The sequence below is a fragment of the Tachyglossus aculeatus genome, chromosome 10 (genome assembly GCF_015852505.1).
Source record: "Tachyglossus aculeatus isolate mTacAcu1 chromosome 10, mTacAcu1.pri, whole genome shotgun sequence".
NCBI classification, from domain to species: Eukaryota; Metazoa; Chordata; class Mammalia; order Monotremata; family Tachyglossidae; genus Tachyglossus; species Tachyglossus aculeatus.
This window is the reverse complement of record NC_052075.1, coordinates 3,742,889-3,767,224: the sequence shown is the minus strand read 5'-3', so window position 1 is coordinate 3,767,224 and position 24,336 is coordinate 3,742,889. Positions and strand designations below refer to the sequence as shown.

Sequence of the window (24,336 nt, the reverse complement as noted above, 5' to 3'; positions counted from 1 at the left end):
TATACCAAAAACACTTTCCCCCACAAGCCTTTTTTTTTAAAAATGTCTGAACCCTGTACTCTCTTGGCGGCTCTAAAGAGACTGCTTTCCATCAAATGCTAGCGCTTATCACAACATGATAATAAATCCATGCACGTGCAGATTCATAACGCTGATGACTGCCCTCAAAACGAATCCTCAAGGGCAAAAGTCCTACTTTATCCCAGTTTTCTAAACTTTAGCCGTGGTAACAGCATTCATTATGAACCGAACAACGTCGGAAGGGCTGAGAACAAATCCCCGGGTGAGAATTACATACGGTCCCTGGCCCCAAGGGGCTCACAATCAAAGATTAAGAGGGAACTGGCAACAGACACCTAAGGAAAGATTTAATACTAGGCACAAAAGCAACACAAAGGACAAGGATAACAAGAGCAGTGGGGTGCTTTGGTTAGAGCAGTTGGTTAAGAATCCTGCAGTTACAATCCTCCTAATGTCCATCAGGACAAACATCCATTTTGTTCGCAGGGGAGGAAATGGAGGAAGGAAGATTGTGAAGAAGTATGGGGAAGAGAGTTGATTGACAACCTTAAAGGGGAGGAATTTTGCTTGATGGAGAGAGGAATAGAAAACAATAATAATAATAACTGTGGTATTTGTTCAGTGCTTAGTATATTCCAGGCACTGTACTAAGCTATGGGGTGGATACAGAGAATCAGCATGGCTCAGTGGAAAGATCACGGGCTTTGGAGTCAGAGGTCATGGGAACAAATCTCGGCTCCGCCAATTGTCAGCTGTGTGACTTTGGGCAAGTCATTTAACTTCTCTGTGCCTCAGTTCCCTCATCTAAAATGGGGATTAAGACTGTGAGCCCCACATGGGACAACCTGATCACCCTGTATCCCCCCAGCGCTTAGAACAGTGCTTTGCTCATAGTAAGTGCTTAACAAATACCGTTATTATTATTATTATTATTATTATTATTACAAGCTAATAAGGTTGGACACAGTTACTGTCCCATGTGGGGCTCACAGTCTCAACCCCCATTTTACAGATGAGGTAGTTGAGAAAAGTGAAGTGACTTGCCCAAGCCCACACAGCAGACAAGTGGCAGAGTCGGGATTAGAATCACGACCTTCAAACTTCCAGGCCATCACTATGTCATACAGAGACTCATTGGAAGTTTCTGAGCTGTTGGGTGATGTGGGCAGAACGAAGGTTTACAAAGAAGATCTGGGCAACAGGGCGACTCATCTTTTAGAAGCCTCTCAGAGATGCTAAACATTGACTTCATCACTTCACTAGGAACACTGACCGCCCGGCCCTTCCTGGCAGTGTACCTCTCCTGGTTCCATGAGACCGACGAGGGGTCCGGCGACCTGCTTTTCTTACTCCCTGAGGTAACCAACCACACATGCTCAGTTGCTGTTAACAAGATCAATAAACTTGCCACATTCTGAAATTGACAATTAACCTCTTTTACAGGACTTCCCGTTACAGGAATCCCCATTTTTACGTGGCTATGCAGACCTCTTCGGGCGTGTTTTTCATTACTGGGGAAAAAAAATAATGCCCTCTCTCCCGGCCTGCGCCATCTTTCCCCACTTCCCGTTTTAGTGACGGGCTGAGAGTCTCTGGATCCTTCCGCCTCCCCTCCAGGTCTAAAGTCTTCAGCCTGGTAGGGGGAACTATATTATCCTTCCTCTTGTGCTCCTTTCTACATGTTTTATAGTTTACAGCTGCAGCGAAAAGCATTTTGGGGTCAGCAGAGATTTATTCCCCCTTTTAATGTTTTTACTAGGCTAAATAAACACATTCTCTGGGAATGAAACCCCCCCTCGCTAACCCAGAAGACTATGGAAACTCTTAAGTGGCAGTTCCTGTGATTGACACTTCCTCACAACAATGAGCTCCATTGTTAGTCCCAAGTGGAACCGTTCTGACCAGTGTCCGATTGGGTTACAAAGTGCTCTGAATCACCAGACTGTCTGTTCTCCGATACCAGCCTGTTAACGTCAGAGTTCTGGACGTTGCTAAGCATCGGACCCTGCAGGACTAACGATCAAGTGCTCCGTCGCTCGGGGATGAGGGGAGGACGAGACCTGATGCTCCTCACCCACTGGCCTCGCACCCACAGACACTCTACTCAACTCTCCAGCCAAACCGTTTCAGATCAAGTCTGTGCCATTTCCCAAAACCCTTCTCGAATGCTATGCCGAGGTTTGGAAAAGTTCACAAAAAACTCCTGCAAAAAGCAAAGAGTTCCTAAGCTTCTTCACTCTGGTCTGGGAGAGGGCAAAAACAGAAATTCTAGAAGGAACAGGGAGAGGGAGAGGGACAGAGAGAGAGAATAAGAGAGGAAGAAAAAATGAGAGGATAACTGAAAGAAAGGCTAGAGGTGGGGGAACATAATGAGGGAAGAAAGGATAGAGGGAGGGGTGGAGGAGAGAGAGAGAGGACTTCTGGACTGAGACAATCTTTCCCGCAACCAGCCAGCGGGACTCCCAGCTTCTGGCCGATTAGCAGGACAGAGATGGTTCATACAAACACCCCTTAGAGCAACCCTCATACAAAGCCATAGACAGTGGCTCTGGCCTACTCAATCAATCAATCAATCAATCGTATTTATTGAGCGCTTACTGTGTGCAGGGCACTGTACTAAGTGCTTGGGAAGTACACAACACAACAACACATAAAGACAGTCCCTACCCAACAGCGGGCTCACAGTCTAGAAGGGGGAGACAGAGAACAAAACCAAACACACTAACAAAATAAAATAAATAGAATAGATATGTACAAGATATATAAATAGAGTAATAAATATGTACAAACATATATACATATAGGAGGACCACTTCAAAGACAGTGACTTGGCACTGGGTACCTCCCGTCCCGGAGGACTGTGGGTAAATCTCCAGCTGTAACTCACTGCCGATGGGCTCGTTGCTCGGCGGGTTTGAACAAGACCGACCTGGCCCCTCCAATGTCGCTGTTTTACTCATCAAAAGCCTCCGTGAAGGCCACTCAGGGTACAAGCTTCCTGGAGGCAACTCTGGGGCATGGCTGGCCAGCTTCCCGGAACTCTTCCGGGAATTCCTAGTTATTGCCTGCGCGCTCTCTAGCTTCTCAAAAACCTTCCTCCCTGGGCAGGGCAGAACTAGAAAGAAAAACTCTGTAACTGAAGGGCAGGGAGAAAATCTGCCTAATGTCAGCAGTAGCGGAGCTCACACAAATTCCTCTGGGGTCAAGGAAGTGGTTTGGCGACCAATTAATTCCCATCTCCCGGGTCACATCAGCTCGGCAGGCTCCCTAGCACTTCGGTATTTATTTTGTTATACTCTTTCTCTGCACTTGAGAAGATATGGACGAGCAATTATACAGCCACGTATTTACTCTGATTATCTTATTTGCCCATATTTTTCTGTCCATCCCCCTTTAAGAATGTAAGTGCCTTGAGGGTAGGGAACATATCCTGTGCTACTGTTGCATTTTTCCAAGTGCTTAGTACAGTGCATTGTACCCAGTGGGAGTTCAAAAGATACCGTTACTACCACCAATAATATCGCCATTAGGTATGAAGATGAATTCTGCTTTGCTAGGATGGTGACAATGGGTCCATTGTCACTGAACTTTGAAAAAGATTTTGCTGTCATCCACCACGTGAACTGTTAGTTCAGAAAATGTGTGATGAAATTAAATTTTGGTCTCAGTGATATCCTAAAAAAGCCTCGGCCCTCCTATGTAATAATAATAATGATAAGAACAACAACAGTAATAATAACAATCCTGATAATATGATGACAATAAAAAGAGTAATAAAAATATCAATGGTAACTCTGCACTAAGCAGTGTGCTAAGCACTGGGACAGATGCAATATAAACAGCTCAGGCAAAATCCCCAACCAACGAGGGGCTCACAGTTTAAGACGGAGGGAGAGAGAACAGGCATTTTATTCCCAGGAAACTGAATCATAAAGAAATTATTATTATTATCATCATCATCATTACTATGGTGAGGATAATAATAATAATAGTGCTATTTGTTAAGTACCTGCTATGAGTAAAGCACTATCAAGTGCTGGAGTAAGTACAGGATAATCAAGTTGAACATGGTCCCTGGCCCATATGGTGCTGACCATCTAAGTAGGAGAGAGAATAGGTATTGAAACCCCATTTTACAGGAAGAAACAGGCCCAGAGAAATTAGGTGACTTGCCCAGGGTCACACAGCAAGCAAGAGCCAGGATTAGAATGCAGGATTTCTGCCACTGTGGTCCATGCTCTTCCCTGAAGAGGAGTCGGTGGTCATTGTGCTAATTGCTGCTAATAGATTGCTGCTAATCTCCTCACCGTACCTTGTTCTCGCCTGTCCCGCCATCGACCCCCGGCCCACGTCATCCCCCGGGCCCGGAATGCCCTCCCTCTGCCCATCCGCCAAGCTAGCTCTCTTCCTCCCTTCAAGGCCCTACTGAGAGCTCACCTCCTCCAGGAAGCCTTCCCACACTGAGCCCCTTCCTTCCTTCCCTCCTCGTCCCCCTCTCCATCCCCCCCATCTTACCTCCTTCCCTTCCCCACAGCACCTGTATATATGTTTGTACATATTTATTACTCTATTTATGTATTTATTTATTTATTTTACTTGTACATATCTATTCTATTCATTTTATTTTGTTAGTATGTTTGGTTTTGTCTCCCCCTTTTACACTGTGAGCCCACTGTTGGGTAGGGACTGTCTCTATATGTTGCCAATTTGTACTTCCCAAGCACTTAGTACAGTGCTCTGCACACAGTAAGCGCTCAATAAATACAATTGATTGATTGATTGATTGTGGTCCAGTGGAAAGAGATGGGCTTTGGGAAGCAGAGGGCTTAGGGTCTAGCTCATTCCTTCAATCATGCATTCAATTGTATTTATTGAGCATTTAAGGTTTGCAGAGCACCAAACTAAGCACTTAGGAGAGTACAATATAACAATAAATCGACACATTCCGACCCAGAGCTGGCTAACTTGGGAGAAGGGCATATTCCCAATTCACAGGGTGTTGCACCCCTGCCAGGCTAATTGCTCGTGGAACTCTGTGCCCCGAAAGTAACCCAGGATGAGAGACAGTGCCCACTCCCTTCACATAAGATGTCCATTCCGAAGTCTCGTGATCGCATTTCGTCCGTCATTCTGGGCGGGGGCCTCCACCACCTAAAAAGCCTCACCTAAGAATGATAACAAACTAGAAGTCAGAAGGGTTCTCTTCAGTCTCTCCTGGAAAGGGCCCAATGCTTATCTGAAAAAGGCCCAATTATAGGATTTCCTCAAGCTGTTCGAATGACCTCTGGAGCTGCAGATGGCCGGGTTTCAAAGAACCCAGCGGAGACTCGGAAAGAAATGAAAATCTAACCTTTGCCCCTCTCTTTGTGTGTCAATCAGTCAAGGGTCAGAGGGCCCAGGGTGGAGAGCCCGAAGGTGTGTGGAAGGAGATCGAATTTCAAAGTATGCGGAGGCTGAGATCTCCGAGACTGAAATGGGAGATCGGAGTTTTGACCGGCAGCGGACTGACAGCTCTGAATTGCTGTTCGGTGTGATCGGGTCCATGGGAGGAATGAGGCAAGACGAAACAGGAGAAATGACCAGAGGAGGCAAACGGGCGTGAAGTCACGTGTGAGGCTGCTCGAGTGCCTGAGGTCAGTGGGAAGATCATCATTAAGCTCTGTGCCGAGCACTTGTGCTGCACCGGGGGTAGATGCAAGTGTGCAAGTGACACAATTATCAGGCAGACAAGGTCCCTGTCCCACACTGGGCTCGAAGAGCTACAGAGAGCTGGTATCTTGTCCCCCTTCTACAGATGAGGAGGCCCACTGAGGCTCAGTAAACATACCTGGGGTCACCCAACAGGCCAGCGTACTGTTCTTCCATTAGGCCACGATGCCTGGAACTGCAGACCAAAGCGGACATTTGGTGGGAGGGGAACTTGTCTGCTAATTCTGTTGCATTCATTCATTCAATCGTATTTATTGAGCGCTTACTGTGTGCCGAGCACTGTACTAAGCGCTTGGGAAGTACAAGTCGGCAACATACAGAGATGGTCCCTACCCAACAACGGGCTCACAGCCTAGAAGGGGGAGACAGACAACAAAACAAAACATGTAGACAGGTGTCAAAGTCGTCAGAACAAATAGAATTAAAGCTATATGCACATCATTAACAAAATAGTAAATAGTAAATATGTACAAGTAAAATAGAGTAATAAATCTGTACAAATATATATATATATATTTGTACAGATTTATATATATATATGTATATATATATATATGTACAAGTGCTGTGGGGAGGGGAAGGAGGTAGGATGGGAGGGATGGGGAGGAGGAGAGGAAAAAGGGGGCTCACTCTGGGAAGGCCTCTTGGAGGAGGTGAGTTCTCAGTAGGGCTCTCCCAAGCCCTACTCTTCCAAGTGCTTAGTACAGTGCTCTGCACATAGTAAGCACTCAACAATAATAACAATAATGATAATAATAATTACAATATTTGCTAAGTGCTTCCTAAGCACTGGGATGGATACAAGCAAATTTGGTTGGACACAGTCCCTGTCCTGCATAGGGTTTCCAGTCTTATCCCCATTGTACAGATGAGGTAATTGACGCACAGAGAAGTGAAGTGACTAGCCCAAGGTCACACAGCAGACAAGTGGCAGAGCTGAGATTAAAACCCATGACCTTCTGATTCCCAGGCACAGGTTCTAACCACTAGGCCGTGCTGCTTCCAATGTGTGATGGTGCTAGAAACACACTCTTGGCAAGATGACACCAATTCAAACATCTTGGGCATTCACTCAGAGAACAAAATCCCTGCCCGTACTTTTCCTCAATGGTGTCAGCGCATTTGAAAAGTGTATTATCTCATCCGGAGCAATAGCGATGGTACTTAATGAGCATCCATTAAATACCCTGTACAGAGAGCTCAGAAAAGTGCTACAGAAGCACATTCTCTGTCCACAAGAAGTCTACAACCTAGTGGGAGGGGGCAAGCCTAGTGCTCTGCACACAGTAAGTGCTCAATAGATACGACTGAATGAATGAATGGCATTTGCTAAGCGCTTACTATGTGCAAAGCACTGTTCAGGTTGTCCCACGTGGGGCTCACAGTCTTCATCTCCATTTAACAGATGAGGTAACTGAGGCACAGAGAAGTTAAGTGACTTGCCCAAAGTCACAAAGCTGACAATTGGCGGAGCCGGGATTTGAACCCATGACCTCTGACTCCCAAGCCCGTGCTCTTTCCATTGAGCTACACTGCTTCTCTGCAGCAAGAGTTACCAATAGCCGGAACAGGAGGAAGGATAAGGATCGTAGGGAGTGGAATGATTATGCTGGGATGAAATATCAGAATAAGTAAAAATGATCAACTGAATGTACTGCTGATTGTAGTTTAGAATATATGCCTAAATGCTGAGGGTTGGTGTTGAAAAGTAATTGATGATGGAGAAGGAGAATCCCAGCTCAGAGGAACAATACAAGGGAGGGGATGGAGAGTGAGGAGAGGAAGTTTGGAAACAAGGGGCATCTCCAATACTACTAACAATAATGTTCACTCAATTCAATCATATTTATTGAGCGCTTACTGTGTGCAGAGCACTGTACTAAGCACTTGGGAAGTACAAGTTGGCAACATATATGTTAATTGGTAAGCGCTTACTATATGCCAAGGACTGTTCTAAGTGCTGGGTTACAAACAAGTTGAGCAGGTTAGACACAGTCCCTGTCCCACATGGGGCTCACAGTCTTAATCCCCATTAATCTCCATTTTACAGATGAGGTAATTGAGAAGAAGTGAAGTGACTTGCCCAAGGTCACACCGCAGACAAGTGGCAGAGCCGGGATTAGAACCCATGTCCTCCGACTCCCAAGCCCGCGCTCTTGTAACTAGGCAATGCTGGTATTTATTGTTACTCTATTTATTGTTACTCTATTGTTACTCTATTTATTTATTTATTTTACTTGTACATATCTATTCTATTTATTTTACTTTGTTAGTATGTTTGGTTTTGTTCTCTGTCTCCCCCTTTTAGGCTGTGAGCCCACTGTTGGGTAGGGACTGTCTCTATATGTTGCCAATTTGTACTTCCCAAGCGCTTAGTACAGTGCTCTGCACATAGTAAGCGCTCAATAAATGCGATTGATGATGATGATGGTGTTTCCAGCCGACACTGGGCATTCACTTGGGCTCGGCCAGAGATAAGGTGCCAATGGGGAGGGGAGGCATCCAGGAACACCTACTGACGATCAAGACAAAACACGTTTCGAGCACGCAAACCTACTGCTCAGTGGCCTTGGCCAGAGAAGAGTGAAATTTTGCAACCCTTTATGGTGTGGTTTAAAAATGTTGTGATTGATAATAATAATAATATTATAAGGCTCCCCTGGCCAGGCTCTAATCCTTCAAGCGAATGCCGTGTTTGAACAGGAACAGGGAAAAGGATTTCGGCTCATGTGGACAAAGCCTACGGGTACATCCACTAAGAACAGGTTCCTGTTCTTGGCGAGGTAATTAGGATAATAAGGCCTTATTTTCCCCTTCTGCCCCACCGCACGTTAACCCTTTTGGAAGTCCCGGAGAAGGTCTCAATTCTTGCCCGGCCACGGGAAAGGCTCTTAGAGGGACTGTCGTGATTCTTCCTTCCCACGGCAGACCAGACTACCCATCTTCCCGGGGATCAATCAATCAATCAATCGTATTTATTGAGTGCTTACTGTGTGCACAGCACTGTACTAAGCGCTTGGGAAGTACAAATTGGCAACATATAGAGACAGTCCCTACCCAACAGTGGGCTCACAGTCTAAAAGGGGATCTAACTGAGGTGTGAGCTTTCTCTAGTGCCGGCTCTCGTCAGGATGGCAGACAGTTTCCCAGGCTTTAATTGAGGGGTGTCTGCCGAAACAACCTCCAAGATTAGAGGATAAAAGCCTTGTGCTGAGAGTCGGGGGTTTCCGCGGAATTTTCCGGAGAAATTGTTGAGGGGACGCTTCAGGCCCGCAGCGTGGCTCAGTGGAAAGAGCATGGGCTTTGGAGTCAGAGGTTCAAGTCCCAGCTCCGCCAACTGTCAGCTGTGTGACTTTGGGCAAGTCACTTAACTTCTCTGTGCTTCAGTTACCTCATCTGTAAAATGGGGATGGAGACTGTGAGCCCCCCGTGGGACAATATGATCACCTTGTAGCCTCCCCAGCGCTTAGAACAGTGCTTTGCACATAGTAAGCGCTTAATAAATGCCATCGTTTTTATTATTATTATTATTATTACCCCTCCCTCTCCCAGCGGCTGTGAAACACTGGGGCTGAAGGTTTTATCGTAAGGAGGTGGACATTCTCACCAGCCATCAAGGCCTCCTCACTTTCGTCTAGACCCCATGGCAGAGTGGGAGGGACAAGATTCAGCTATCCCGAGAATCTTCTAGCTAAGCAGCCATGAAATGCTTCAAAACCCCATTAGTGGCTGCCGGTTGCCTGCTTTCACAACTGCTCTCTCTTAGAGAAGCAGTGTGGCCTAGTGGCTAGAACCCGGGCCTGCGAGTCAAAAGGACCTGGGTTCTAATCCTGCTCCGCCACTTGTCTGCTGCGTGACCTTGGGCAAGTCACTTCACTTCTCTGGGCCTCATTTACCTCAGCTGTAAAACGGGGATTAAGACTGTATCCAATCCTATTACCTTGCATCTACCCCAGTGCTTAGTACAGTGTCTGGCAAATAGTAAGCACTTAACAAGTAATTATTATTATAATTATTACCAAGGTTAGCCTGAGGATTGCCATGGTCCGATGCTTCCTCCCAGGGCATCGTCAACAGGCCCAGTGAAACACACCGGGGCCTCACGGCCCGGTCGGCTCTGCCAGCGGGGATGGCGGTGTTGAGGATGACACTAAGGGAGCGGGGATTTTTCTGAGTGAGGTGAGGCCCAGGCGAGGCCAAAGCCCAGCCACCCCTCCCCTCACCCCCACTCCGTTCAGTCATTCCCAAGGAACGCAAAGTCTCCCCTGGGAAAGGCAAATTTCCCCGGCTGGCACTCGCACGGCAGATAAGCCTGGCTCTCCCACACCTGGCAGGGGTGAAGAAATGTTATTTTTACGGGGGTGAAGTCATGTGTGAAACCCTAGAGTGGTTCCTGTCCACGTCGGGCGGAGAGATCTTAACCTCCGGCCCCCGGGGGCTTTCCACAAATATATTTATATTGGCCCCGGCTAAGAATATCCCACCTTCTACAGAGGTTTACAATTCCCCACGCATCTCTCAAGGTCTACAATTCTAGGGCAACAAGGACGAAAGGAGTCTGGCCGTAAAGTCCTGGAAGTTTTACTCACCTTCCTCTGCCGACTGATGTGTCTGAGTGCCAGGGGCCAGGATCAGGATCAGGCGGCATGTACTGTGTTGGGCTGCAGTAACTGCAGCTCCCTGGGGGGAGGGAGACTCATGGCTGTTCCCCATTCTGAAGGGGAACCTTGGAAATGGCAGTCCCAACGGGAAAACAGACAGAGTGCAGAGGTGACAGTGCAGGGCCAGTGACCACACTGATGGAAAAAGGTATCACTAATCCCAGCTCCGCCACTTGTGTGCTGTGTGGCCTTAGGCAAATCATGTTACTTCCCTGTACCTCAGTGACCTCATCTGTAAAATGGGAATTGAAACCGTGAGCCCCACGTGGGACAGGGACTGTGTCCGGCTCGATTTTCTTTTATCCACCCCAACACTTAGTACAGTGCTTGGCACTGTACTAAGACTGTAGAGCCCACTTTTAGACTGTGAGCCCACTGTTGGGTAGGGACTGTCTCTATATGTTGCCAACTTGTACTTCCCAAGCGCTTAGTACAGTGCTCTGCACAAAGTAAGCGCTCAATAAATACGATTGATTGATTGATTGATTGGCACATAGTAAGCACTTCACCTCCTCTAGGAGGCCTTCCCAGACTGAGCCCCCTTTTTCCTCTCCTCCTCCCCATCCCTCCCGCCCTACCTCCTTCCCCTCCCCACAGCACCTGTATATATGTTTGTACAGATTTATGACTCTATTTATTTTACTTGTACATATTTACTATTCTATTTATTTTGTTGATGATGTGCATCTAGCTTTATTTCTATTTATTCTGATGACTTGATACCTGTCCACATGCTTTGTTTTGTTGTCTGTCTCCCCCTTCTAGACTGTGAGCCCGTTGTTGGGTAGGGACCGTCTCTGTATGTTGCCAACTTGTACTTCCCAAGCGCTTAGTACAGTGCTCTGCACACAGTAAGCGCTGAATAAATACGATTGAATGAATGAATGAGCAAACACCATAATTATTATTATTATCATTACTGTGCCTCAGTTCCCTCATCTGTAAAATGGGGTTCAATGGCAGTTCTCTCTCCCTCTTAAGACTGTGAGCCCTTGAGGGACAGCGGCTGTGTCCTATCTTTTATCTACTTGGCACATAGTAAATGCTAACAAATGCCAGTATTATCTATTATTATCATTATTGTTATTATTATTGTTGTTTTTATTATGATTAACACCCCCACACTATAAATCTGAGCCATTCACAAGCAGTGGCTACTGTCAAAGTCACATGAGTTGCCCTGAATACTCAGAACAAACTAAGTTTGAGTAGAAAGAATGGGACTTCAAGACTATCCCCTTCCTTATCTCCCCCTCTCATGTCCCACCACCATTAAAACTGTCCTTTGGGCTGGTGAGAACGAGAGATCGGTCTGAGGATGAAAAATGTGCTCCTTCCCAGATTTTAGTTAACACACGAAAAACCCACATCATAACCCCTGGAATTTATAGAGGATTTTCACATTACGTATCTCATTTTAGCCTCACAGGGGGAGGTAGGAAGAGAAGGTACATTATTCCCCCGACCTCCTGATACCCAGTCCTGAGTTCTTTCCTTCTAAACTCTCCAGAGCAGAGCTCTTAATCCTCGGGGGAGGCAAATTCTTCCCCCGGCACCAGCAGAAGAGGCAGACCTCAAGGCCCGGCGAGGCGGAGGCCCGAAAGGAAATCTAAAGCAGAGGCAGGCACAAGTGCGGAAGACCACATCTCCTCCCACTGGACATCCGACTGCTTTCTCCCCTGGCCTTCATGTCATGTCACGCGGCCTGCCTCTACGATACGAACCACTCCAGAGCCGGCAAGACGCACGTGGCTTCAGTCATGACCACCGTTTCCAAACTGAAACCGATCCAGAAGAATAATATTATAGTTGACGAATCGGCGGCGTTTCCTTTCTCCGTTGATGCTCCGGCTTTTGTCAAACGATTCCCTGACTGGGAACGGAGCGGCAACGCGAGAGGAAATCTAGTTGGTCTGGCGCTTGGATGGCGGCTGCGGTGGAATCCAGAGCACCTCCGGCTCCCGTTTGAACTGTTATTTTTAGCCAAAAACTGAAAACCGACTCCAGACGACCTGTGTTCAGGAAATTCGGGGCTTTCTGGAATTATTTAGCAAAGGCATCTTTCTCTGGAACAATGGCAGGGGCCGGGGATGAGGGGAGTTGGCTAGGGGGGAGGAATTGTCACGGCAAACAGGAGAAGAGCAGACCAGGCAGGAAAATGCCTCAAATATCTTCCATACCCCGATGGCCAACGGCCAATTCATTTCCCCGAGTTCGGTGCAGCTGCGGATTGTTTTTTGTCATGTGCATTTTCCTCATTGCTCAGAGTCTGCTGGTTCAGAGCCCTCAGAGAGTCGATGGCCAAATCCTGGAAGTCCAGGAAGAATGCTTGTTGGGCAGATGTGTTGCTGACTTCCCTCCAGCCTTCACTTCCAACCCGACGGCTGTGTGACTGTCACCATCGGAGAGGATCATCCAAGTCAGGATCAGGGGAGCCAAAAGCACAGCTAGCCGCTAAGTGTCATCACGGGACGGGGAACCTATTCTGAAAACTACGGCCTCAGCTGTTGCCCTGTAGGCACCTCCTCCTGCCCTAATAATTAATAATTGCGGTATTTCTTAAGCGCTTAATGTGTGCCAGGCACTCTACTAAGCACTGGGATGGATAGAAGCAAATCAGGTTGGACACAGTCCCTGTCCCACATGGGGCTCACAGTCTCAACCCCAATTTTACAGATGAGGTAACTGAGGCCCAGGGAAGTGAAGTGACTCAGCCAAGGTCACACAGCAGACGAGTGGCAGATTCGAGATTAGAACCCATGACCTTTTAGCCCGTGCTCTATCCACTACACCATGCTGCGTCCCAACATGGGTTGCTTTGGGTGGCGGGGGGAAGGTTTGGTAAAGTGGGCCGCATACCTGATCTGCTGTGGGACCTTGGGCAAGTTACTTAACCAGTCTGAGCCTCGGTTTCCTCATTGGTAAAATGGGGAGACAAAACCTGTCCTCCCTCCCACTTGGCTTGAGTCCCGCGTAGGATAGGGACCACTTCCAATCCTATTTCTTGGCTCTCTCACAGCATTTGGAGGACTGGGCGGCACAGGGTAACACTCGATACATACAGCCAGCATCATCTTTAAGCTTCCGTCTTGGAAACTGTGGAGCTATCCAAGAGCAATGATGGCCCAGGAGAGGACCCTCATCGCCCCTCGGCCTCTGGAGGATCTGGAGTGGGAAACAGTGGTGGTTTCGCACATCTCCAGACTCCTGGCCCCAACCCCAGTTAGATTCAGGACAGGCCTCTCCGGGCTTAACCCCGGAAAGTCACTCCGTCCCTGCTCCTGGGGTGGAGTCTGAGGCCTCTTGGCCCCATGCAAACTGTAGCGGGAGGTGCTGACAGGCACATCCTCAGGCTTATCAAGAGTTGACAAGCGTGGTCCTCCTCCCTCTCCCCCCACCCCACCAGCCCCTGCCCCGGCTTGGCCCTCCCCCAGCTCCATTCTTCGCTACAAACGAAGCACCGGAGCCGATAAGGGTGGGGGCGGATCTGTCAGCTGTCAATCGCCCGGCCTTTGCGCAGTATCGGGATGGTGCCGGAGGCCAAGGAGGAGACGCAGGCCTCGGACCACGTTCTTCAAGGTAGGAACGGGAGAAATGACTATCTTTGATCAATCTGAAATCTGACTCACTGGGAGACCTGGAGGAAAGATCTAGCACACACACACACACACGCACACAGAAAGCCACAACATTGTGGGCAACCTGGTGCATTTCTCTCCTCTCCCAAACAACCAGTTTTCTTTCATGCTCAAAGATGTTGCTAGCCCACGAGGAAATTTGTGAGACACACAGTCTCGATCATACTGTGCAAGACTGTCCCTTAGTAGGCCAACCCATTTGGCCTGTGCTGTGTCTAGCATTTTCCCCCAGCCCCTCTGCATTGCTTATCCGACTTCAGATGAAGCCACTGTCAGAGGCGCCTGGAAGCCTTTCTAAGTCTCTGAGCTTGCATAAAATTTTTGACAGCAAGTTGCAAAGGCAAACCAAGTACCTTCAACTCACAGCCCGCCAGCTATGAATGGAAGTCAAGCTGGAATCCCCAAACCCTGCTTCTGTTCAATAGAGCACGGGCTTGGGAGTCAGAAGTCTTGGGTTCTAATCCCAGCTCCGCCACTTGTCTGCTGCGTGACCTTGGGCAAATCACTTCACTTCTCTGGGCCTCAGTTACCTCATCTGTAAAATGGGGGTTGAGACTGTGAGCCCCATGTGGGACAGGGACTGTGTCAACCCCATTTGCTTGTATCCCCCCAGTGCTTAGTAGTGTCTGGCACACAATAAGAGCTCAACAAACCTTCCAAAAAGCTGAGAAACACACACACACACACACACACACACACACACACACATTTTGAGACAATGCACTAGAAGACATCCCAGTTTGTCTATAAGTCACAAAAGCCCTTTCTCTAAATGACCAGTTATTCGGACACCCTCCATAACAATCCAGTCAAGTGGAATGGCCAACTCATGCCCAGGTACCTCCCTCCTCCTCCCCTCAAACACATTTCCTGATTTCGGTCTGCCCCTAAAGATGACATTTCTAGGCCCCTGGGAAGAGCGATCGGAATCGTGGCACTTCAGGTGGCTCCGTGGGATATCCCGAAAGGCTACCAGTCAATGGGTGCAATGGAAGGTGCATGACAGGGCCTACTATTTCCAGCTGTGCTTGGAGTTTCCACTTGACCAGGACGGCACGAGACGACCGGCACTAAATCCTATCCACAAGCTGCACAGTTTGACCTGTTTCATCCAACCGCCACACCACTGAGTGTTCCTAGGGGAACGGAGAAGCTGACTGGCCTCTCAGACATTTCCAGGAGCTGCCGGAGTCAATACTGTCCAAGTGAGAGTCACCGGCCCTGAGCCAAGGCTTCTAAGAGTCTGAATTGAAACGTTCAGTTGAAGAAAGGGAGAGAGCAGTTGGCCATGCAAATCAGATTCGGGATAAAGATTCTTAGCTGAAATGTGGCTTAGAGGAAAAAATAAAATGCTGGGCTGGGAAGCCCTTGAGTCTTTGTTTGAATTCAGACTTCGAAAGGGCTCTCGTGGATCAGCCCAGGGTCATGGAGGAGATGGAGTAAGACACAAGACAGAACCATTACAGCCCTGGACACTCCTAAGATTCATCAACGGTTTCCTGGGAGTGGTGGGAATTTTGAGAACATTGATATCCTTTCCATGTCACCATTCACCAGTGATTGGAAAAGCTGAACTTTAAGGGTAAATTCTAACGGTCTTTGATCCGAGTTGATACTTTCTAAGTTTCATTGGTCGGAGGGAGGCAGTGGGAATCAACCCTCGAGGAACTCAAAGAAACAATGTTCTAGGACACAATCAGCCCTAACAATGGATCATTGCTCCCCCACTCCCTGCCACCACAGCCAACCAGAGCTCTTTCAAAGCAGGATCTCAATGGAAGCTTCCCTGGTGTCCTGAGACCTGGCTCCCACCACAGCTAAATTAGGCTTTGCTGAAATCAACCAAGGTCCCAACATACCCAACAAAATCCAGAAGACTGGAGCAAAACTCCCAACCCCTGACACCCAAAAACTGGAGGAAGATTAAAAGTACTTACGACGCTCCCGGGCTTGCCGTAGGAGGGGGGCCTGGAGAAATGAAATGGAAGCAAAACAGACCAGAGTTAGACGGTAACTCTCCCCGAACCTTCAGAGCCTTATTGAAGGCACATCTCCTCCAAGAGGTCTTCCCTGCCTACTCTCCCCTTTTCTCTTCTCCTACTTCCTTCTGCATCACCCTGACTTGCTCCCTTTATTCATCGCCTGTCCCAGCCCCACACCTCTTAAGTCCATATCTGTCATTTATTCATTTATAATAACGGCTGTCTCCCCCTCTAGATGGTAAGCTCGTTATGAGTCTGTCATTTTTGTATCGTAATAATAATGGTGATGGTATTTGTAAAGGGCTATGTGCCAGGCACTGTACTAATTGCTAGACCCTCCCAAGCGCTTAATACAGTACTCTGCACACGCTAAGCACTCAATGAATACAATTGACTGACTGACTGACTAGTCTGTGTTTTGAGACTGGAGATGCCAGAGATGTGTACTGAAGATAGTCACTATCAAATAGCCACCATCTGAAGGCAACTCATTTCTCCGAGAAAAATGCTGCTTGGAAGCTCCCTAAGGGCAGGGGTCTTGTATTTTACCTCTACTATACTCTCCCAAGTGCTTAGTACAGTGTTCTGAATTCAGCAGACATCAGATATGATGGTAGGCCCTTAGTACATTGCTGTGGACACAGTCATCCATCAATGGTATTTATTGAGCACCTTTTATGTGCAGAGCACTGTACTAAGCACTTGGGAGAGAACAATACAACAGAATAAGCAGACACATTCCCTGTTCATAATGAGTTTACAGTCCAGAGGGGAAGTGTCCAGTGCAGTGCGCATGACCTCCAGCAAATGCTCAGAACAACACTACCACACAGTAGGTGCTCAAAAGAGCCACTTGTCATGGACTGATCATTGGGGTTGTGCTGAAACTCTTCTTCCTTCAACTTCCCATGAACCAAGGCCTCTGAAGATGAACTTCCCTCAGAAGGAACGGGGAAACCGCCCATCCGTCAGCATCAACGGTCACATGATGGCTACCCTGAGGAGGATCTCCGTGACCATCAGAAGGAGTCATTGCATCCACCCAAATTTCCCTCCCTTCTGCCCCCCTACCCCCAGACTCTTCCACCCCTCATAGAAGCCATTGCTCTGAGCTCAAAACAGTTTCGGGGTAAGCAAAAACCATAGGACCCTGAACTGGGAGATCCTGCTCTGCCACTGGCCTGCTGTGAGACTTGAGGCAAATTCTCAGGCCTCAGTTCATCAGTGTGTAAAATGGGGGGATAAGATCACCCTGCTCTGTCTGCTCTGTAGACATCTTAAGAATGGCAGCCCCATGTGGGATGGGGACTGTGTTGGATCTGACCACTTTGTATCAATTCAAGCATTTAACGCAGTGCCCGCCTGGATTACTGTATCAGCCTCCTTACTGACTTCCCTTCCTCCTGTCTCTCCCCACTTGATACCATATTTCACTCTGCTGCCCAGATCATTTTTCTACAAAAGCATTCAGGACATGTTTCCCCTGTCCTCAAGAACCTCTAGTGGTTGCCCATCCACCTACGTATCAGACAGAAATTCCTCACGACTGGCTTTAACCAACATCAATCACCTCGCCACTACTACCTCATGTCACTACCCTCCTACTACAACCCAGCCCGCGCACTTCACTCCTCTAACAATAACCTTATTACTTGTACCTCGATCTCAATCTCATCTATCTCCCCACCGACCCCTCGCCCACATCCTGACTCTGGCCTGGAATGCCTTCCCTCTTAATATCCGACAATTACTTTCCCCCACTTCAGATTACTGAAGGCACTTCTCCTCCAAGAGGCCTTCCCTAAGACCTCCTTTCTTCTTCTCCCACTCCCTTCTGCGCTGCCTTGACTTGCTTCCTTTATTCATCCCCCCTCCCAGCCCCAAAGCACTTATGTCCATATCTGTAATGTAGTGTTTTGTGGCCAGGGAATGTCTGCTTATTGTTACATTGTACTCTCCCAAGCATCTATTACAGTGCTCTGCACACAGTAAATGCTCAATAAATATGACTGCCTGACTGACTAGGGTAGATGCTTAATAAATATCCCAATTAGTTAATTACTGGAAGGGGGACTGTACCAAAGCTTCAGGTAGGTGACAAACTCGGATCTAGCATGCACTGCTCCGGGCTCGGCCCAACATCCCGGCTGGAAGACGGTCTCATCCCGGTAGTGGCCCACCGGCCCGACCAGGGCTCTTACCAAATTTGACGAACAGGACTCCAGTGGTGGATACCACTTTCTTGCCGTTAGTCGCCACACATTGGAAGTAGCCAGTGTCGGTGGTGTCCAGGTTCCTGATCCGCAGGCGCGAGCCATAGCTGGTGGCCCGGAAGGAGATCCTGCGGGGCTCCTGGACCACGGGGGCGTCGTTCTTGAACCAGCGGATGGTGGGCGGGGGGCTCCCGGAAACCTTGCAGTGCAGCTCGGCCGTCTGGCCCAAGGACGTAGTGATGTTGTTCATCGGTTCGTCAAGTGTCAGGGAGGAATCTGGTCACACACAGAGAGGGAAACACACTCTGTCATGGCACGTGGGGACACAAGATGGCTGGGAGTCAGTGTGGCCCTGTTTGGCAGGGCACAGGATTGGCTCTCAGGAAACCGGGGCTCTGACTCCAGCTCTGCCATGGCTCTGCTCTGTGACCTGGAATATGAGTTTCCTCTTAGAAAACAATCCTACTGAGCTGTTTCCCGTAGGGCAACGCTACATATGAGTTATCGGTGGATTTTCCTCTTGGCCTCAAAATTGGCCAACTGAGTGCAGTTTTGACGAACTTAATAAAGATTAAATTCATCATAAACCCAGCTTGCTGTTAAGTAGGGAAAAATGTGCAAGCAAGGAGCGTTTTCTTCAATCTTTTCACCGGACAAAAACTAACAGTCCAATCTCTTTGCAATCTGTGGTGGCTCACAACATAGGCGCGACATCCGTTTCTTCAGACCATTCTTGGCCGTGAAAATCGTGATTTCCCAACAAACCTCCAGAGAATGACTTTGGCTCCCTAAGTAGGGTAGTTACGGGTCCCGGGAACATCACCGACGTAACCTTGTGCAACATTCATTCATTCAATCGTATTTTTGAGCACTTACTGTGTGCAGAGCACAGGACTAAGCGCTTGGGAAGTCCAAGTTGGCAACATATAGAGACGGTCCCTACCCAACAACGGGCTCACAGTCTAGAAGGCGGAGACAGACAACAAAACAAAACATGTGGACAGGTGTCAAGTCATCAGAATAAATAGAAATAAAGCTAGATGCACATCATCAACAAAACAAATGGAATAGTAAATATGTACAAGTAAAATAAATAGAGTAATAAATCTATACAAATATATATACAGGTGCTGTGGGGAGGGGAAGGAGGACGGGAGGGATGGGGATGAGGAGAGGAAAAAGGGGGCTCAGTCTGGACATTCTGTCCATCAGTTTCCAGAAATCCACCTGAGTCCTCCTTGGAATTGGGGGATGGGGGTGACCCCTGACCCTCTCACTTTCCCCAGCTGCTCTGGGGTCCCTGTCTACTGTGACCTGGGGTTCCCCTTCTGGGCCGCAGAACTTGGTGCAGGGAGATGAGGTGGAAGGAGGCTTATTAAAGGCACATCTCCCCCAGGGGGTCTTCCCTGACTAAATTCTCCTTTCCTCTTCTCCCACTCCTACATCACTCTGACTTGCTCCCTTTATTCGTTCCCCCTCCCAGCCCCACAGTCCTTATGTACATATCTGTAATTTATTTCTATTAAGGACTGTCTCTCCCTCTAAACTGTTGTGGGCAGGAAATGTGCTTGTTATAGTGAAGTCTGCCAAGCGCTAACTACAGTGCTCTGCACATAGTTAGCGCTCAATAAATACGATTGACTGACTGGCTGCTCCCTCTGCTCCTCTGCCACTAATCTCCTCATCGTACCTCGTTCTCGCCTGTCCCGCCATCGACCCCCGGCCCACATCATCCCCCGGGCCTGGAATGCCCTCCCTCTGCCCATCCGCCAAGCTAGCTCTCTTCCTCCCTTCAAGGCCCTACTGAGAGCTCACCTCCTCCAGGAGGCCTTCCCAGACTGAGCCCCTTCCTTCCTCTCCCCCTCGTCCCCCTCTCCACCCCCCATCTTACCTCCTTCCCTTCCCCACAGCACCTGTATATATGTATATATGTTTGTCCATATTTGTTACTCTATTTATTTATTTATTTATTTTACTAGTACATATCTATTCTATTTATTTTATTTTGTTAGTATGTTTAGTTTTGTTCTCTGTCTCCCCCTTTTAGACTGTGAGCCCACTGTTGGGTAGGGACTGTCTCTATATGTTGCCAACTTCTACTTCCCAAGCGCTTAGTACAGTGCTCTGAACACAGTAAGTGCTCAATAAATACGATTGAAGATGATGATGATGATGATGGCTGGCTGACTGATTGATTTAGACCTGGGCAGAGAGAAAGAGCTTGGTTCTGGCCCCCCCAATCTCCTCCCACTTCCTCACAGGGCTCAGACCGGAGGGACGCCGTCTCTCGGCTCCCGCAAAACTCAAGGGCGACTGAGGCCTTCCAGAGTACGAATAGGAGCCGGGAAAAACGCAGGCTGTTTACATAAAGAATAAATCCAATTTAAACAAACCTTTGTGTTTACTGGAGGCAAGAGGCAAAACAACGTGCACGGGGAGTTTTATTTAACTTTCCATCTGATAAGAAATAACACCCCAATTTGTTTGCAATATCTAGTTGCACACAAGGTAGGTGTAATGCTCAAATCATCGCCTCTTACGTTAGTTATCGAAGGGAAACGTGAAACCCAAATTTAGATCTCTGGGGCTCTAAGGGAAAAATGCAGCCGACAAATCTGGGGCTGCGGGAGGCAGTGTGGCCGAGTGGAAAGAACATGGAACTGGAAATCAGGAAACCGGGTTCTAATCCCAGCTTCATCTCAGGGCAGCTGCGGGACTTTGAGGGCAAATCACTTATCCTCTCTGGGCCTCAGTTTCCTTATCTGTATAATGGGGATTAATACTGCTCTTCTTATGCCTTAAACAGGGATCCCCATCTGCAAAAGGGACTGACTCCTATCTGAGAGTCTTGTATCTGCTTCATCTTACTGCTGGGCACCTACTAAGCCCTTAATAAAACTCATGATTACTATGATTATTAATGACCTACTGAGAGGACACTAAGAACTAGCATTTTCATCCACCTAAAAGTAAAGACGCACCCGTGCGCTTTGATGCCTGGGGTCATTTTTGAAAGAAAATCCTCACTGGTCATCGGAGAACCCTGAAATGTGGGTAAAGAAGCAGCGTGGCTCAGTGGAAAGAGCATGGGCTTGGGAGTCAGAGGTCATGGGTTCGAATCCCAGCTCCTCCACGTCTGCTGTGACCCTGGGCAAGTCACTTAACTTCTCAGAGCCTCAGTTATCTCATCTGTAAAATGGGGATGAAGACTGTAAGCCCCATGTGGGACAACCTGATCACTTTGTATCCCCCCAGAACTTAGAACAGTGCTTTGCACATAGTAAGCGCTTAACAAATGCCATTATCATTATTATTATTATTATTATTATTATTATAAAGCTCGGGCCTGGGAGTCAGAAGGATCTGGGTTCTAATCCCAGCTCTGCCATTTATCTGCTGTGTGATCTCCGGTAAGTCACTTCACCTCTCTGGGCCTCAGTTACCTCATCTGGAAAATGGGGGATTAAGAGTGTGAGCCCTATGTGGGACAGCGACTGTGTCCAACCTGATTAGCTTGTATCTACCTCAGTGCTTAGTACAGTGCTTGGCACAGTGTAAGCGCTTAACAAGTACCATAATTTTTATTAATCATTATTATGTTCCCAGACGGCCATTTCTAAGTGTCCTAAATTGGGGTGAACTTCGGGGTGAACGGCATGCAACACCCCATCAATTCACGCTCTATCTTTAGGTCTCTAGACTGTAAGCTCACTGTGGGCAGGGAATGTGTCTGTTTATTGTTATAGTGTACTCTCCCAAGTGCTCAGTACAGTGCTTTGCAAACAGCAAGCCCTCAATAAATGACTGAACGAATGAACAAAAGAGCTGACAATTCTCAAGGACTGATTGTACTCCCTTAAAACCCAGAGGCTGGCAAGCTGAGAGAGTGGACATCATTCTTACCCCATGGTAGAATCCTCTGTCCCCTTGCTTTAATAATGATAACATTTATTAAGCGCTTACTACGTGCAAAGCACTTTTCTAAGCACTGGGGTGGTTACAAGGTGATCAGGTTGTCCCACGAGGGGCTCACAGTCTTCATCCCCATTTTACAGATGAGGTAACTGAGTCCCAGAGAAGTTAAGCCCAAAGTCACACAGCTGACAACCGGCGGAGCCAGGATTTGAACCCCTCACCACTGACTCCGAAGCCCGTGCTCTTTCCACTGAGCCCTGCTGTTTCCCTATACTGCAGAGGGCTTTGGAGTCAAGAGGTCATGGGTTCAAATCCCGGCTCCGCCACTTGTCAGCTGTGTGATTTTGGGCAAATCACTTAACTTCTCTGGGCCTCAGTTCCCTCATCTGTAAAATGGGGATGAAGACTGTGAGCCCCACGTGGGACAACCTGATTACCTTGTATTTCCCCCAGCGCTTAGAACAGTGCTTTGCACATAGTAAGCGCTTACAAATACCAACATTATTATTATTATTATTTTCTATACCTCTATGCTTTAGGTTCTATACCTCAGCTGCCATTTCCCCACTGTTCATTAGCCCTTTCCATTAGATTGGAAACCCCTTTACCCATTTATTCATTCATTCATTCATTCAATCGTATTTATTTAGCACTTACTGTGTGCAGAGGGCAGGTCTTCTGGATTTTATTTCCCTAGTACTCTCTCCCAAGTGCTCCGCTCTCTCCCAGGAGCTGTGTCCCCAGTTGGTGCTTGGCCAGTACTACTGATTTTGTTAGAGGAAAATTTTGTTTCTCTAATGCCAAACTACTCACTGTACCTTGATCTTGTCCCTCTCGCTAAAATCTCTTGCCCGTGTCCTCTCTCTGTTCTGGAACTCCTTTCCTGTTCATATCCTATTATGTTGCCAACTTGTACTTACCAAGCAGTACAGTGCTCTGCACACAGTAAGCGCTCAATAAATACGATTGAATGAATGAATGAATGAATGAATATCCAACTGACCACTTCTCCCCACTTCCAAAAGCCTGCTAAAATCCTCCAAAAAGCCTTCTTTTACTACTCATTTCCTCACCCTCGTCACCCTCCTTCTGCACTGCCTATGTACTTGGATCTATAAAAGGAGAAGTAGCACGGTGTAGTGGTAGAACTGTCTCCATGTTTTGTTTCGTTGTCTGTCTCCCCCTTTTAGACTGTGAGCCCGTTGTTGGGTAGGGACCGTCTCTATATGTTGCCGACTTGTACTTCCCAAGCGCTTAGTACAGTGCTCTGCACACAGTAAGCACTCAATAAATACGATTAAATGAATGACTAGAGCCCGGGCCTTGGAGTCAGAAGGTCATGGGTTCTAGTCCCTGTTCCTGTGTGACCTTGAGCAAGTCACTTCACTTTTCTGTGCCTCAGTTACCTTATCTGTAAGATAAGGATTAACCTTGGATTTTTAACTGTAAGCTCTTTGTGGGCAGGGAATGTATCTATCAACTCTGTTGAACTGCACTCTGCCAAACACTTAATACAGTACTCTGCACACAGTAAGGGCTCAATAATAATAATAAATAATAATTATGGTATTTGTTAAGCACTTACTATGTGCCAAGCACTGTTCTAAGCACTGGGGTAGATTCAGGGTAATCAGTTGTCCCACGTGGGGCTTACACCTTTAATCCCCATTTAACAGATGAGGTACCTGAGGCACAAAGAAGTGAAGTGATTTGCCCAATATCACATAGCAGACAAGTGGCGGAAGCAGAATTAGAACCCACGTCCTCTGACTCCCAAGCCTGTGCGCTTTCCACTAAGCCACGCTGCTTCTCTAAATACAATTGACTGGTTGATTTATTGATCAATGGTGGTTGTAGTGCAACTACTGTGTGCAGAGCACTGTACTAAGTGCTTGGGAGAGCACAGCACAACAGATTTGATAGACTCGTTTCCCGCCCATAACAGTCAAATGTCCAATGGGTTTTCGCAGGGCATCACCACCCCGGAGGCAAAGGAGGGTGAAGGATTCTTCCCATTTTACAGATGGAGGAACAGAGACCCAGAAAGATGATGTTATTAAATAAAGCACTAAATATGGTGTGTCACACCCAAAAGGCATTCAATAAATATGCCTACCACGAGAATATGAGATATCAGAGAGGTCAGAGCTCTGGGTTCGACTCAAGAAGGGGCCAAGGGAGATGACAATTTCTCAAC

The 24,336-nt window shown here is 47.7% G+C and overlaps 1 protein-coding gene across 1 annotated transcript in view; it reads right to left on the bottom strand.

Moving 5' to 3' along the window:
* ROR1 (receptor tyrosine kinase like orphan receptor 1) overlaps nucleotides 1-24,336 on the bottom strand; it is a 292,903-nt gene that overhangs the window by 72,637 nt on the left and 195,930 nt on the right. Inside the window, exons 3-4 of the mRNA XM_038752669.1 lie at nucleotides 18,213-18,500; nucleotides 15,967-15,997 (exon numbers count right to left, since the gene is read on the bottom strand). Coding sequence (XP_038608597.1) covers nucleotides 15,967-15,997; nucleotides 18,213-18,500 — 319 coding nt within the window. The remainder of the gene's footprint in view (nucleotides 1-15,966; nucleotides 15,998-18,212; nucleotides 18,501-24,336) is intronic.